The sequence below is a fragment of the Ochotona princeps genome, chromosome 19 (assembly GCF_030435755.1).
Source record: "Ochotona princeps isolate mOchPri1 chromosome 19, mOchPri1.hap1, whole genome shotgun sequence".
In the NCBI taxonomy this organism is placed as follows: Eukaryota; Metazoa; Chordata; class Mammalia; order Lagomorpha; family Ochotonidae; genus Ochotona; species Ochotona princeps.
In genome coordinates this window covers 25,337,951-25,352,856 of record NC_080850.1, presented here as the reverse complement: position 1 = coordinate 25,352,856, position 14,906 = coordinate 25,337,951, and the positions used below count along the sequence as shown (strand labels likewise).

Below are 14,906 nucleotides of genomic sequence, written 5' to 3'. Positions count from 1 at the left end.
CCGACAGAAATTCTACGAACCCACGAGGAATACTGGAGATCAAAAGTCCTGCACGAAAACTTGCAGAAAGCTTTTGGTGAGCTCATCAGTAGACTAGACATGGTTGAGGAAAGTGTCTGATCCCAAATATATCAATTTAAAAAATCCCAATACTGAAAAGCAAGGAGGAAACCAAAAACACAGAGAGGGTAGGTATTCAGCACAAAAGCTATCACAACATCTGGGATGCCGTAATTCCATGCCACAAGTTCATGACCCATCTCTGCTTCCAGTTCCAGCTTCCTCCAAATGCACATCCCAGCAGGCAGCAGGTAATGCCCAAGCACTTGATCCCTGCTCTCCCCACATGAGGCTGAGTCCTGGCTCCCAATGTCAGGCAGGCCCAGCCCCATCTGCTGCGAGCATTTGAGAAGTGAACCAAAGGGTGAAAGATGTCTCTCTGTCTTAAAAATAAACATACTGTAAAACCTTGGAAAGCTAAAAATTAAAAGAATAAAGTTTCAGAATGCCCCCAGAATGGTGGGACGGCTACTAAAGGTATAATCTGTACATAATGGAAATACCAAGGAGAGAGCAAGGAAAGGAACAAACACTACATTTGGAGGAATAATAAGTGAGAATTTCCTCAAATCAGTGTCAGACATCAAACCACAGATCCAGAAGAACAGCTGCCCAGAGAACTGCAAGCAGGATACAGGCCAAAATACTTAGGCATATCACATGCAAGCTTCTGAACATCAAAAATAAAGAAAACCACCTTGACAGAATCCAGAGGAAAGACATACCTCACCTAAAGGAAAACATCGTCAGAACTGCGGCAGACTTCCTCTCTGAAACCAGAAGAGAGGAGTGATATATCTTAAAAAGTATCTTTCAAAGGTGAAGGAGACATAATTACTTGCTCAAGCAAAACTGACAGGACTTATTCCCAGTAAAACAGCTTTACAAGAAAAAAGTTCTCTGAAAAGATGGAAAATTACATGGATCACCAATTCACATCGAAATGAAGAAACAAGAGATATTAGAAAACGAGCAAGCAAGGATGAAATTTTCAAAATTATTTGTCTTCATAGTATATCTAAGAAATAGTAACTTGGGTTTGGCGCGTAGCTTAGTGGCTTAATCCTTGCCTTGCATCTTCCAGGACCCCGCATGGGTGCCAGTTTGCATCCCAGTCACTCCATTTCCCTGCCAGCTCCCTGCTTGTGGCCTAGGAAAGCAGTAGAGAATGGCCTTGGGACCCTGCACCTGCATGGGAGACCTAGAAAAGCTCCTGACTCCTGGCTCCTGGCTCCGGACGGGCTAAGCTCTGGCCATTGCAGTCATTTGAGCAGTGAACCAACGGATGGAAGAAATTTCTCTATGTTTCTCCTTCTGTCTGTATATCTGTCTTTGCAAAAAATATATATCTTAAAAAAAAAGAAAGAAAGAATTTGCACAAATTATAATGGTAGCCATGTATTTGATTATGTATGTGTGGGCGGGCGGTGTAATTGAAATGATGAAAACAATGATACAAAGAATGGAAGGAAGGAATTAAGAATATTCTGTTGTTACGTGGTATTGTACTAACCATGAAGTGGTTAACTGTTCTTTGAATGTGAGCTTTAATCAGCTTTAAACATATATTGTAAATATTAGGACAACCACTGAAAAAGTAAAAACTCAAGTGTGATCGATATGCCAAGAAAGAAGAGCAAGTGAAATCATGTAAAATGCTAAATTCAAAAATATCAAAAGACAAAAAACATATGGAAGACAAAACAGGAACAAATGCAAAGATAACAAATAAAGAAAACAAGAAAATTAATGCAACTACAATAAAATTAAATGTTGCTGTTGTAAAAAATATCAACATAGTATGTATTAGAGTGGGATCAAAAAGCAAGATCCAAATGTATGTCGACAACAGGAATCCACTTTAAATATAAAGACATGTAAAGGTCAAAGTAAAGGGATGAAGGAAGATACAGTCTGCAATCAGAACCAAAAAAAATTACAAGTGGCTATGTTAATTCCATGCAGAACAGATGTCTAAGCAAGGGAAGTTATTGGGAGATAAGTAGGGAATCACATAATGACAAAAAGGTCAATATTCCAAGAAGTCGTAATTATCTTTGCTGTTCATGTGCCTAACAGAAGCATCAAAAAACATGAAGTGAAAACCGCTAGAACTCCACCGAGAAATCAAACCACCATCACAGACGGAGACTTTAACATCTTTCTATTAGAAATGGGCATATTCAGCAGACAGAAAAGCAGTAAGGACATAACTGAACTGAACGGCACTATAAATCAATGAGATACAATGGGCCTGTACAGATAACACCATCCAGCAACATCCGGTTACATATTCCTCTGAGGCTCATAAGGAAGACTCACCAAGAGAGGCCATGTGCTGGACCATCAAACACATCCTACAAGATTTAACAAAACAGAAATCATGCAGTGCCTACTGTCAGAAGAAAGGAATTATACCAGAAATCAATCATAGAATAAAACCTAGGAAATCCCCAAATTCTTGGAGATTAAGCAATGCAATTTGTTTCTGATTTGAGAGACCAAGAGACGGACCGAGAGACAGCCACTGGTTCACTTCCAAGATGCTTGCAAGAGCTGTGGCTGGGCTGGGTGAAGGTCAGGAGGCAGGAAGCAATTTAGACCTTCGGTATGAGGGCAGAGGCCCAGCGTCATGAGAAAACAACTGCCCCTGAAGGTGTGCACTGGCAGGAAAACGGAATCTAGAGTGAAGCCAGCAGGCAAACTCAGGCTCCCAATACAGGAGTCACGCATCCCAACTGGCTCTTAGTAGTTCAAATCTGTTCCAATAAACAATTTTCAAGAGCGTATGAACCAGGGAATAAATTCCAAAAATGTTTTTGAAAAAATCTTTTTAACATAATTGAAATGAAAATAAAACTTAACAGAATCTTTGTAATCAAGTTAAAGCAGTGTTTTAAGAGGATATGATCGCTCATAGTATATATTTGGAAAAAACAAAGATCTAAAAATCAGTAGCCTAAACTGCTTCAGATAAAATCAGCAAATTAAAACCGAACTGAGTAGAAGCAATAATTTCTTATGTTAATAATAAACATATTTGGGCCTGGTGCGATAGTGTAGTGGCTAAAGTCCTTGCCTTGCATGCCCGGGATCCCATATGGGCGCCGGTTCTAATCCCAACAGCACCACTTCCCATCCAGCTCCCTGCTTGTGGCCTAGGAAAGCAGTTCAGGATGGTACAAAGCCTTGGGACCCTGCACCTGTGTGGGAGACCCTGAAGAGCTCCTGGCTCCTGGCTTTGGATTGGCTCAGCTCCAGCCCTTGCGGTCACTTGCGGAGTGAACCATCGGACAGAAGATCTTCCTCTCTGTCTCTCCTCCTCTCTGTATATCCACCTTTCAATAGAAATAAATAAATCTTTTTAAAAAATAATATATTTTTAACAATAAAATTAGAGTAGAAATAAATGACACTGAAAACAAGAAATAGAAAAAAATCAACAAAGCAAAAATTCAGTTCTTTCAAAAGATCAATAAAATTGATAAGCCAATATATAACCAGGCTAATAGAAAAAAAGAAAAATGCAAATTACTAGTATCAGAAATAGAAGAAAAGCTTAATTACACACCCCCATGGTTATTAAAAATAATAAAGGAGTATTATAATCCACTCTATACCTACACATTTGATATTATACAAGAAATGTAACAATGCTTGGAAATGCAAACATTGCCAGAACTCACCCAAGCAGAAACAGAAAATAAAAATAGATAGGTCTTTATCTATTAAAGAAATTTAGTCAGTAATTCATAATTTCTTCCAAAATAGAAAACACCAGGCCTAAATGGGTTTACCGTGAACTCTACCAAACATTTATACCTATTACAAAGTATTACCAGAAAAGCAAATCACCCAACAATATTTCTCAAGAGCATGGATACGGAAATCCTCATTAAAGTATTAGCATATCAAATCCAACAATGCATATGAAGTATTAGATATCACAACTAACTGGGACTGATCCCGAGGGTGCAAGGGTGGTTCAATTAATCTACTCCATCACATCAACAAAAAGAAAAGTCAGACCACCACATGAGCAGCAACAATACGGAGAGAAGTCAAACTCACCTTCATAACAAAAACTCGGCAGTCTAGGGTTGGATGGAAACACCCTCAACCCGATAAGGGACGAAACCAATAAAACTACAGTTAAAGCCCATTATACTTACAGGTGAAAATATGGAGGCTTTTCCTGCTAAAGATATACCCTTGTAACATGCTTCTAAGTGTCATACTGGAAACCTTAGCACAATTACACAAGAAAAGGAACTAAAAGGTACACAGATTGTGAAGGGAGAAATGAGCATTTGCTTGTTTGTTTTAGCAAATGAAATGATCATCTTTGTAGAAAAATCTGAAAGGAAAAAACTCCTTCTGAAACTAGTAATAGATAACAGCTAGGTTGCAGAATACAGGATTAATATGCAAAAGTCTATTATTTCTCATTTTACCAGAATTAAACAACTTGAATTTGACATTAAAGTACATTAACATTTTCCCTGGCACTCTAAAAATTAAAACCTTAGGTATTTAATTCAATAAACCCAACAAAGTACATATGATATCTAAATTATAGCAAAGTAAAATCTCTGACAGCTAAGAAGAACCAAATCTAGAGAGACAAAGTCTAACTTTGTGGCTAGGAAAATTAAATATTGTCAAGATAACATTTTCTCCAAATATAATCTATAGATTGAAAGGAAGACCTAAAATCAGTAATCTAAACTTCTACTTCAGGTAGCTTAGAATGAAAACAGTAAATTAAATCCAAAGAGAACAGAAGGAAAGTTTTCTGATCTTAATAATACAATTGTTAATTGTATTATTAATAAATACAATTATTTGTAACAATAAAAAAATGAGAGCAGGACTAGCTTGGTAGCATGCGCCAGGATCCCGTATGGGCGCCGGTTCTAATCCCAGCTGCCCCACTTCCCATCCAGCTCCCTGCTTGTGGCTTGCCAAAGCAGTCAAGGATGGCCCAGAACCTTGGGACCCAGTACCCACATGGGAGACCTGGAAAAAGCTCCTGGCTCCTGGCTTCAGGCCAGCTCAGCTCTGGTTGCTGTGGCCACTTGGGGAGTGAACCAGCAGATGGAAGATCTTTCTCTACCTCTTCTCTCTGTAAATCTGACTTTCTGAGAAAAATGTATCTTTAAAAAAATGAAAGCAAACATCAGTGAAATTGAAAATAAGGAAAGAAGGAAAGAAAACCAACAAAATTCCAATCAAAATCTCACAAAGCTACTTTGTGGATATTAACAAACTGATTCTAAAGTTTATATGAAAGGCAAAAGAGCAAGAACAGCTAACTCAATATTGAAGGAAAAGAACTGAGTTCAAGAACTGACACTATCCAACCTCAGGACTTGCTATAAAGCTATAGTAGCCAAGACAGTGTGGTACTGAAAAGAAGAAAAGGCAACTCTGTGAGCGGGACAGACCAGGGAACAGAGACGGACTCACAGAAGATATTCAGCTGACTGCTGCAAAGGCAATATAATGGAGCAAAGAGAGTCTTTCCAAAATATTTTCCATGCCAAACGGTTACACACAAAAAATAAACCTAATTCAGAAAACACACCCGCCTCAAAAATTATCTTGAAATAGGTTATGTAGACAAAATGTGAAATCACAAAACTCGTAAGAGGTCATCTAAGAGATAATGTTGGTAAAATTGCATGATGATAAATTTTTTTTTTAAAGATGTATTCATTTTATTACAGCCAGATATACACAGAGGAGGAGAGACAGAGAGGAAGATCTTCCGTCCAATGATTCACTCCCCAAGTGAGCCGCAATGGGCCGATCCAATGCCGGGAACCTGGAACCTCTTCCGGGTCTCCCACGCGGGTGCAGGGTCCCAATGCATTGGGCCGTCCTCGACTGCTTTCCCAGGCCACAAGCAGGGAGCTGGATGGGAAGTGGAGCTGCCGGGATTAGAACCGGCGCCCATATGGGATCCCAGGGCGTTCAAGGCGAGGACTTTAGCCGCTAGGCCACGCCGCCGGGCCCCATGATGATAAATTTTTAAAATACAACATCCAAAGCACAATCCAGGGCTGGCACAGTGGCACAGCACTCTGATCCTCCCCCCGCAAGCACCAGCATCCCATACAGGCACCCGTTCCTGTCCTAGCTACACCACTTCTGATCCAGCTCCCTGCTTACAGCCTGGCAAGGCAGCGGACAGGCCCCTGCATCCCCTTGGGAGGCTGGGAAGAAACTCCTGGCTCCCAGTTTTGGATCAGCTCAGCTCTGTAATTGTGGCCATTTGGGCAGTAAACTAATGGATGGAAGACCTCTCTTTGTCTCTCCTTCTCTGTAAAAATATGCCTTTCAAACAAAAATAAAATAAGTCTTTCAAAAAAAAGACACAATTCTTGAAAAACTAAATGATAAATTAGCCACAGCTCAGCTCTGGCTGCTGTGGCCACTTGGGGAGTGAACCAACAGATGGAAGATCTTTCTCTCTGTATCGCCTTCTCTTTGTATATCTGCCTTTCCAATAATAAATAAGTAATTTTTTAAACGTGTTTTTCTATATTGCTGAATTTTAAAATTTTTTATGCATTTTAGATAATTGCCCTTCATCAAATTTGTATATTTGTATATTTTTCCCCTTTCATCTTGGCTTATATATATTGTCTTCACAGAGCATGAATTTTTAGCTTTGATACTCTAATTTATCATTTATCATTTAGTTTAGCTACTAGGGTATCGCACCAGGCCCAGAAAAACACAATTTACCAAAGAATGCATTCAGGTGTGATGTAAGCATGCAAAAATCTTTTCTTTCTTATGTCAATGGAAACACAAATAAAAGTGACAATGAGATATAATGGCTCACCTCTCTGTAAAATCTGAAATGTATATTTGTAAGTGAAAGAAGCAAATGTGAAAAAGCATAACACCGTACGACTCCAGTTATATAGTGACCCAGAAAAGGCAATAAAACTCTGCGGTTTGACAGGGCATGGGTGGGGAGGGAGGGCTGAATAGGAGCAGCCAGACCATTCCCTAGGACAGTGAACTCTGCTGCAGGACACTTCAACAGTGACACATAGCATCGGCATTAGCCCAAAGAATGACCCCTAACATTCTGGGTGATGGTTACATGTCAGCGACACTTGAATCAATGTAGTGTATGTACCACACTGATACGAGATGATGGTAGTGAGGGATGTTGGACACATATGGGGCACAGGATGTATGGGGATGCTCCGAATTTCTTATTTAACTTTGCTATAAGCTTAAAACTGCCCTAAACAATAACATTTATCACTCTTTTTCAAATGCTATCTTACTGTTTGGGGGGCTTATAACAAAATATCCCACATTAGCTGACTTATCAACAATAGGAATTTGTGTCTTACCGTTCTGAAAGCTGAGAAGTCTGATACTAGGGTGGGTTGAGCGTGGGTGAAGGCCCACTTGCTGGCTGGAGAGCACCACTGGTGTGTTTCTCACATGGGAGAGTAGCAAACTACTTTTTGTGAAGTTCCATTTCTGAGGTCTCTACCTACTCAGCCCAGAAAGTCCCACCTCCTGACCCCATCATTGGGAAGGTCATAAACATTCAGACCACTGAAGTGAGAAAAAAGCTCAAAGACAGGATTACTGCATCTTTCTGTTGACTGTTTTTTTAAGTGCATTGTGTAACAAATACATACACACAACATACCACACAGACGCACAAAGAGAAGAAATAAACACATTATCAGGTTAGTGGTGATTCTTCCTGAGAGATTATGAGGAGCTGGAGTTTGTTTTTCTGTTGTTTATCTGCATGGTTTGTCTTTTTTTTTCCTGACACTTGCTTTTGATTGTGCACCTACATACCTGAAGTTCAATAAAAAACTTATAATAAATGAATAAAGAAAAATTAGGTGTGAAGGGAGATTTAAAGACTCATTATTATTTTACGATATTCTTTCAGCATGCTCCAGTGACTTTACCCAAAACATTTGCTTATAAAATGAGCAGTTGGGGCATCAAGCATGACCAAGCCTAAAGCAGCATCTCAAACCTCCAACAATTCTGAACCTTTCTCCTAGAAAGTGCTGACAATAAAGAGCATATATCCCTGAAGAACTCAAACTGATGCTGATCTTATCAATCAGTATATTATCAGAACAACATACTCTTCTCTCTTTGGTTACACAGAAACCCACAAAAGTCCAAACACTCATCCAGTTGCTAAGCAAGACAAGCCACTGGGATCAAGAGAGGGAAGAGTAGCATTTATAGTACAATTTTTAGGACACACATATTTATACTTGACTTTTTTTTTTACTTAGAAGTACACAGTAACAGTGCTTGTTAGTGTGTTTTATATATATATAATGTATGCACAGATAAACACACACATATGGAATATGAGACGTTCAAAAATTTGGGTGGCCCAGCACGGTAGCCTAGTGGCGAAAGTCCTCGCCTTGCACACACCAGTATCCTATATGGGTGCCTGTTCATGTCCCAGCAGCCCCACTTCCCATCCAGCTCCCTGCTTGTGGCCTGGGAAAGCAGTTCAGGATGGCCCAGAGCCTTAGGACCCTGCACTTTCATGGGAGACCCGGAAGAGGCTCCAGGCTCCTGGCTTCATATTGGCGCAGCTCTGGCTGATGTGGCCACTTGGGGAGTGAATCAGCAGACAGAAGATCTTCTTCTCTGCCTCTCCTCCTCTCTGTATGTCTAACTTTCAAATAATAAATAAATAAATCTTTAAAAAAGTTGGAATAGAGACGCACAACCAAGAGCGTTTATAGACCATGACCACAGTGACCAAAAAGGAGGAAACTCAAAGAGAAGTCAGTGACTTTCCCAGGCTACACAGCAGGTGAAAGAGTTGGGTCGGGTAACTGAGATGGCTCATACTTTATCCAACTGTTCAGCTTTTTCTGACTCTTCTCATTGTACTTCGATGGCACAGTAAGAGTTCAGATATATTTAAACATTACTTTTTCTTAGAAGCTTAATTTAAAAAGTGCTTACACACCTAAAAGGACCTTCTGCTTTCTCCAGAGCAACGGAGGGCTGAGTCTGCAGTGACGTAGTGCAATTTCCTATTCTTAGGGAGCTTCATCCCTAGTCTCACCGGAACACGCTTGGAGGAATCATGCCCAGTGGAAATTAATCACCCAGAGCACCGGCTACAGGAGGCCCGACAGAAGTCATCCCGGGCAGGGCTCTGGCTGCTTCAAACATTACTTCCAAGAACTGTCAGCACCACCCAGTCTCTGGGGACCATTACTTTGAGGGAACTCTGCCAATCCCACCATTACTTACAAGGCACATTTTTATGTTCCTTGCATGATGACTGTCAAATTAAACCAAAGCTCTGTGATTTCAAACACTTCCAAGTTTGGGTAAGGAAATACACGCTCTGATTCAAGTGTGGTCTGCAAGCCAGGTAAGCAGAGGTCTTTTTTTCCTAGTCTATGTACAAACATTTGTCAGCGAGGTCTTATAAAACGTATTTACACTTCAGGTTTTGGGTTCTCATAACTCAGAGAGGCCTTTCTAACCCCAGACTTTTATTCCCAGCTGTGTTTCATTGTAAGTGTAAGAAAAACCATGCTGACTTCTTGTAGTAACTTAGGAAATTTTAGCCTAGGACCAAGAAAAAAAAAAGTAAGAAGTTACAAGTCACATCTTATTGCTTTTGAATTCTCTCCCTCTCCACCCAGATACCCTGTCCATTTTACAAACAAAATATATTCCACAAGAAATGCTCCTAGTGAGATGTCCATAAACCCACATCAATTGCATGTCAGTTTTTAAGTTTTCTTTGGATGAAGTCCTTACAATGTTCTTTGCTCTTGGCCAACCAAATGTTATCAGTACCCTCCTCCTACAGAGCTCTCCACCGCTAGCAAAATTTGGTGTGCATGGAAAAGCATCTTAGGAAATGGTGAACAAATATTTACTTTTCAGTTATTATGGCTCCTCTGGGCACTTTGGGTCAAAAATTATAAACAAAACATTGTGTGAGTCCACCGTGGAAAGTTCTGGAAGTATGAATCCCTATCATAAGAAGACTAAACACTTCATTTAACAATTTGTCCAAAACCACAATATTAGTCCCAGTAATACCTCAAACCTGGAACTTGGCATTTAGCATACAACCCAAGACATTTTCCCACATGTGTTCTGCCATCCACTTACGTAACCTCTTCATTAAATCCATTTCCTTAAGACAAGAGGTTAAACAAATCAGGTGTCCTGGAGACAATGCACCTTTTGATCTTTTCAAGACATTTTTCACAAGAAAATCTCTTTCGATGGTGTCACATTCAACTTGGAAGGGTCCTATTTTTAGAGCAAATGTTCTCAAAGGTTGAACAGCAGAACTCAAAGTTTCCCTAGAAAATGGGATGGCCAGACAAAGGAGGGAGTTTGCATGTAAGGCAGAGAAGATTGGTCCGTCCCCACCTTCTATTAACATCGGAGGCGAAACAATGGTCAGGTTGGCTTAACTAACATAAGGAAGCAACCTCCCAATCTGGAAAGTTGTAGATTCTGGATCAGAAAAATCAGTCAGGGTTCTGGCTTCTCCCTTCTATTATCCATGTGTCTTGTGGCTAAACACTGTCTGTAGAATCCTTCTCTGTGTAGGAAAAGAATGTTTCTTAGAGACACAAAGGAAAAGACTAGTATTTACAATAAACTATGCAGATATAGATGGTTTAAAACTGGAGGTGGGAGTGCTGTACCTCAGAATTAAGCTTTAAAGCTCTTATATGATACAATAGAAAGATGAGCTAACAGACTGATGGATATTGTAAAGAGAAGAGAAATTAAATGTTGCAGTGAAGTTTTATTATCTTTAATTGCACGTTACATTCAACATTGTACCAACATTGTACCAACATAGAATGAGGACACCCAGACCTGAACAGCTTATATGGAAAAGTTCCTTAAAGCTTGAGCGACAGGGCATTTACTATAAGGATAACAGAAGGCCATGATAGCAGGTATAATCTCGCACTACATAAGCATATGTTGTGCATAAATCCAGAAAATTAAGTAGCCTAATGCACTTTGCAGCCATATCCCATCTGGAGCACCATTTCTAGAAGAATATTTACAAAACAGTAATACTCTGAAAAGTCAGTCAGAACGGCAAGAATAAAGGAGTTGGGGAGAATGTGACAATTACTCTCAAACATGTAAAAGGCAGCAAAAATTGAAGAGTTATTATTGTGTTCTTAGTACTTATTATATGCAAAATACTCACCACTAATCTCACTTGGCAGAAAAGGAAACTGAGGCACAAAGAGGCTGAGTTATAGGCTAACAGAGAAGTAAGGATGGGGCCTAGTTTCTCCCCAGCAGCTCTGAAAGAGATGTTAGAGGTATTACTCAAATATATGTTGCCTGACAAGATCATGGCAGGACTGTACCTCCCCAATGAAATGAAGCACAGGCTTGTGACTCGCTTTGGCCAATGAGACACAAGCACACACCACACTCATCATGTCAGCGACCGAGCTGAAGAATCTGCATACAACTTGCCACATAACTTTTCCCAATACTCTTATGGACTGAAGGAGCCTTCATCAGGTTAGGCCTCTGAGGGGCAATGAGAACCAGGGTGCCCTTCCCGACACATGTTGGGCAAGTTACAGGAACAAGAAATAAACTGTTGTTTGAATTAGCCACTGAGATGTGGGAGCTGTTTGTTACTATGGCAGAAATCAGCATTTCCTGGCAGATATAGGAGCCATATATTTAAAAGCATTCGAATATCTAAAAACAAAATAAACATATTTACTCTTCTCTCTTTGGAGCTTAGACCCAAGAGTAATTTGGGGAAGCTACAAGATATGGTTTGAAGTTGTCCCAAACTTGCTTCATGAGGTAGTGAACTCACTGACAATGGCAGTATATTAGCGAAAGGCCAAATGATCTGGCTGAACCTCTACAGCAAGACAGATGGCTTAATTAAGGGGGCTTAAGGCCTCAAACTCTTACTGACCACCTCCCATGGGCCCAGCACGCCAGCCACAAAGTCCACACAATCTTAGTCTCAAGGAACTGGCCATCAAATATGGCTCTAGATAACCCCTGTGAACTCCTCTAGCAATGTGATTCAACCCAATTAGAGATAATACCATAGCACAGATGAGGCTGACAGCAAGCTCCAACTTACAATCATGTAGCCCTAGGAATCTTGCTGATGCTTAAGCTGTATTATTATTTTTCAATTAGGACCCGAAAGTATAGGGTTTGCAAAAGGGAAGAAAATAGAAGAATTGCTGGGTTTTAAAGAGGAACATTCTCCGTTTCTTCAGTTACCATCCTTCGATTTTGCAAACCAGGCATATTATCTGGCTTACATCAGGGGTGTTTCACTACAGGGAACAGCACTGACTCATAGCAATGGTTACTGACCTTTTCCATCACTGCTCTCAGGAAGGGAACATTTCCATACTAATCAGCTCAGATCCAAAGACCGGGAGGGACCGTATGGGACCAGGATGGTGTGATAATCTCAATGAGATGAATGATTGCCAGGGTCACTGGTGTGCCTTTGTGAATAAAGCCTTAAACAGCGCTCACTTCAGGACCCGCGGTTCCTGCTGGCGTGGGTAGTTTGTTCAAAGTTCATTTCAAACTTTAAGAAATCAAACCAGAAGAGGAGAGAAGGGCTGTCCTTTCACCGGCTCACTGCGTGTTCATGGAAAAACAACCAAACCCTGGATAAGCATCAATTGTAATTGTTCCGAGGCAGACATTTCCACTTCAGGTTATTACTCATGATGGTATTAAGGACAGAATAATACATGCCAATGGATTCGGCAGCCATGACCTAGGCAAGGGTGAGGGCAGCTAATGACTATTGTTCCTCAACCCAACAGCCCAGTGGGAATTTTGAATCATCCAGCCCTGCCCAGGCCCTGGGTCTTTTGAACTGTGGGTCTGATTTTCTACAAAATAAGCACATAACTCAGGGCAAGCCGGATTTCAGTGCCATCCCTGTAGTAACTGCAGTGTGACATGACTGCCTTAAAAATACATATTCACAAAACACTGGCTTTGGCACACGGTAAAAACAGCAGGGAACTGGCAGCTCCTGCTAGTTTAATGTGCACCCTTAATACCCTCGTCTATTTAAAAAAAAAAAAAAAAACAACGAACAATATTCTTGTGGAACAGCTGGATTCCTGTGATACCCAGTCTCGTGCCAAGCCATGCACACAAATACACTCTTTGCAAACACAGATGTGAAACGCCGAGCTAGTACCCAAGCGAGGAACGGAGATTTGAGCGTTCAGTCCAATGGCTCCACACCCAAAAGTTTGAGGAGTGAGAAGAGAGACCACCCATCCTGTTCTTTTCATCCCAACGCTATGCAGATGACCCCATTTTCCTGGCATGTGCCTGCCCTCTGCCCTGGTGACAGGGTTTTCATCTAGGGCCAAAGCAGGGCCAAGACAGAGCAAGCCTGGAAATCACCTCAGCCTTCCCGGGCTGGGCTGACACACCCACTCAGAGAGATGGCCCAGGCGTGAGACAGAGAGGCAGGGGTAGGGACGTGGGGGCCCGAGGCTGAGGGGGGTGGGGGTGGGGAGCATGCACCCTTGCGCTGTGCCCAAGATGCTGCAACTGGGACAAGTGCGAGTCTGAGGTCCCCGCTAGGAGGTCAAGCTGTCCTAGCTGCGGATGCCTTTTTCCTCCTTCTACTCCCCCACCCCCTTGCAAAGTGAGCAGGAGAAAAGTTGCGCCCGGCCATGGCGGTCAGGACTGAAGGAGGAAACTAGGGCAGGCAAAGAAGAGACCCGGGTCCCCTTACCTTGTCCTTGGAACCAAGGTTCTGCAACACCTCCTTGCCGGTGGCGCTCCGGATCTCCACCCCAGTGGGCGCGGGTGAGGCAGGCGCGGGGGCGGACTCCCGGTTCTCCTCCCGGCCTTGGCCCCTGCGCGGGGTGTCCACCTCCACTGCGGGCCGGTTCCCCGAGCCGCGGCTGCTGCCCTGGCCGCTCCGGGGCGTCTTGGCGCCCCTCTGCCCCACGCTCAAAGCATCAAAATCCAGCGTCTTGCTCTCGAAGGCACCCTCCACATTGCAGAACATGCCGCCGTACTTCTGCCGCGGGACCTGGTCGGTAGTGCCCGGCCGGGCCAAGTACACGGGCAGGTCATCCTCGTGGGAACTATCCCAGCCCCTTCTACCCGAGGCCATGGTTCTAGCGCAAGGGGCAGCAGGAGGGTTTTCTTCTCCGGAGGCAGAAAGGGCAGCCGCCGGCAGCGTGCGCCGAGCTACAGTGACTAGGGCGGGAGGAGGCGCCTGAGCCTTCGCGCCAGAGGCGGCAGTGCTGCTCCGATTGCTGCCTGTCCGTAGCCAGCCAGCCAGCCAGCCAGTGTGCGTGGCTCACGGGTTCCCGGGGGTAGCGGAGCGCTCCGTTCGTTCTCGGGACCTCGCGTGGCACTCCTGCCGGTAAGAAAGCGCTGGCCGCACCTCCTCACGCACCCACAGTCCCAGGCTGACGCGGCGGGGGTGTCCGCGGCCACCACAGGGCCAAATCCAAACTTGGCGCGCGCGCACACTCACGCACGCGTCCGGCTCCTGCCACCGCTTTGCCTTGTTTCGCACACTTAGATGCGATTCACGTGTCTTAGAAACCGTCACGGTGGAGAACTTGACTCTCACACGGACGCGAGCCCTGCGCTACCCACTGTAACTCCCAAGTTCTCACAAACACCCATCTCTTTGACCTCACTCAGAAGTGCGCGCGCACACACAGACACATACGCACACACAATTGACCCAGGCATGTCCATCTCAAACCCAAGTCCTGATTTACAACTAACATACAAATTCAGACTTAACACATCCTCGC

General features: G+C 42.8%; 1 protein-coding gene across 1 annotated transcript in view; it reads right to left on the bottom strand.

Moving 5' to 3' along the window:
* Positions 1 to 14,595, bottom strand: part of DPYSL3 (dihydropyrimidinase like 3) — a 106,276-nt gene extending 91,681 nt beyond the window's left edge. Inside the window, exon 1 of the mRNA XM_004586534.3 lies at positions 13,862 to 14,595. Coding sequence (XP_004586591.2) covers positions 13,862 to 14,248 — 387 coding nt within the window. The 5' untranslated portion in view covers positions 14,249 to 14,595. The remainder of the gene's footprint in view (positions 1 to 13,861) is intronic.
* Positions 14,596 to 14,906: the final 311 nt, after the last annotated feature.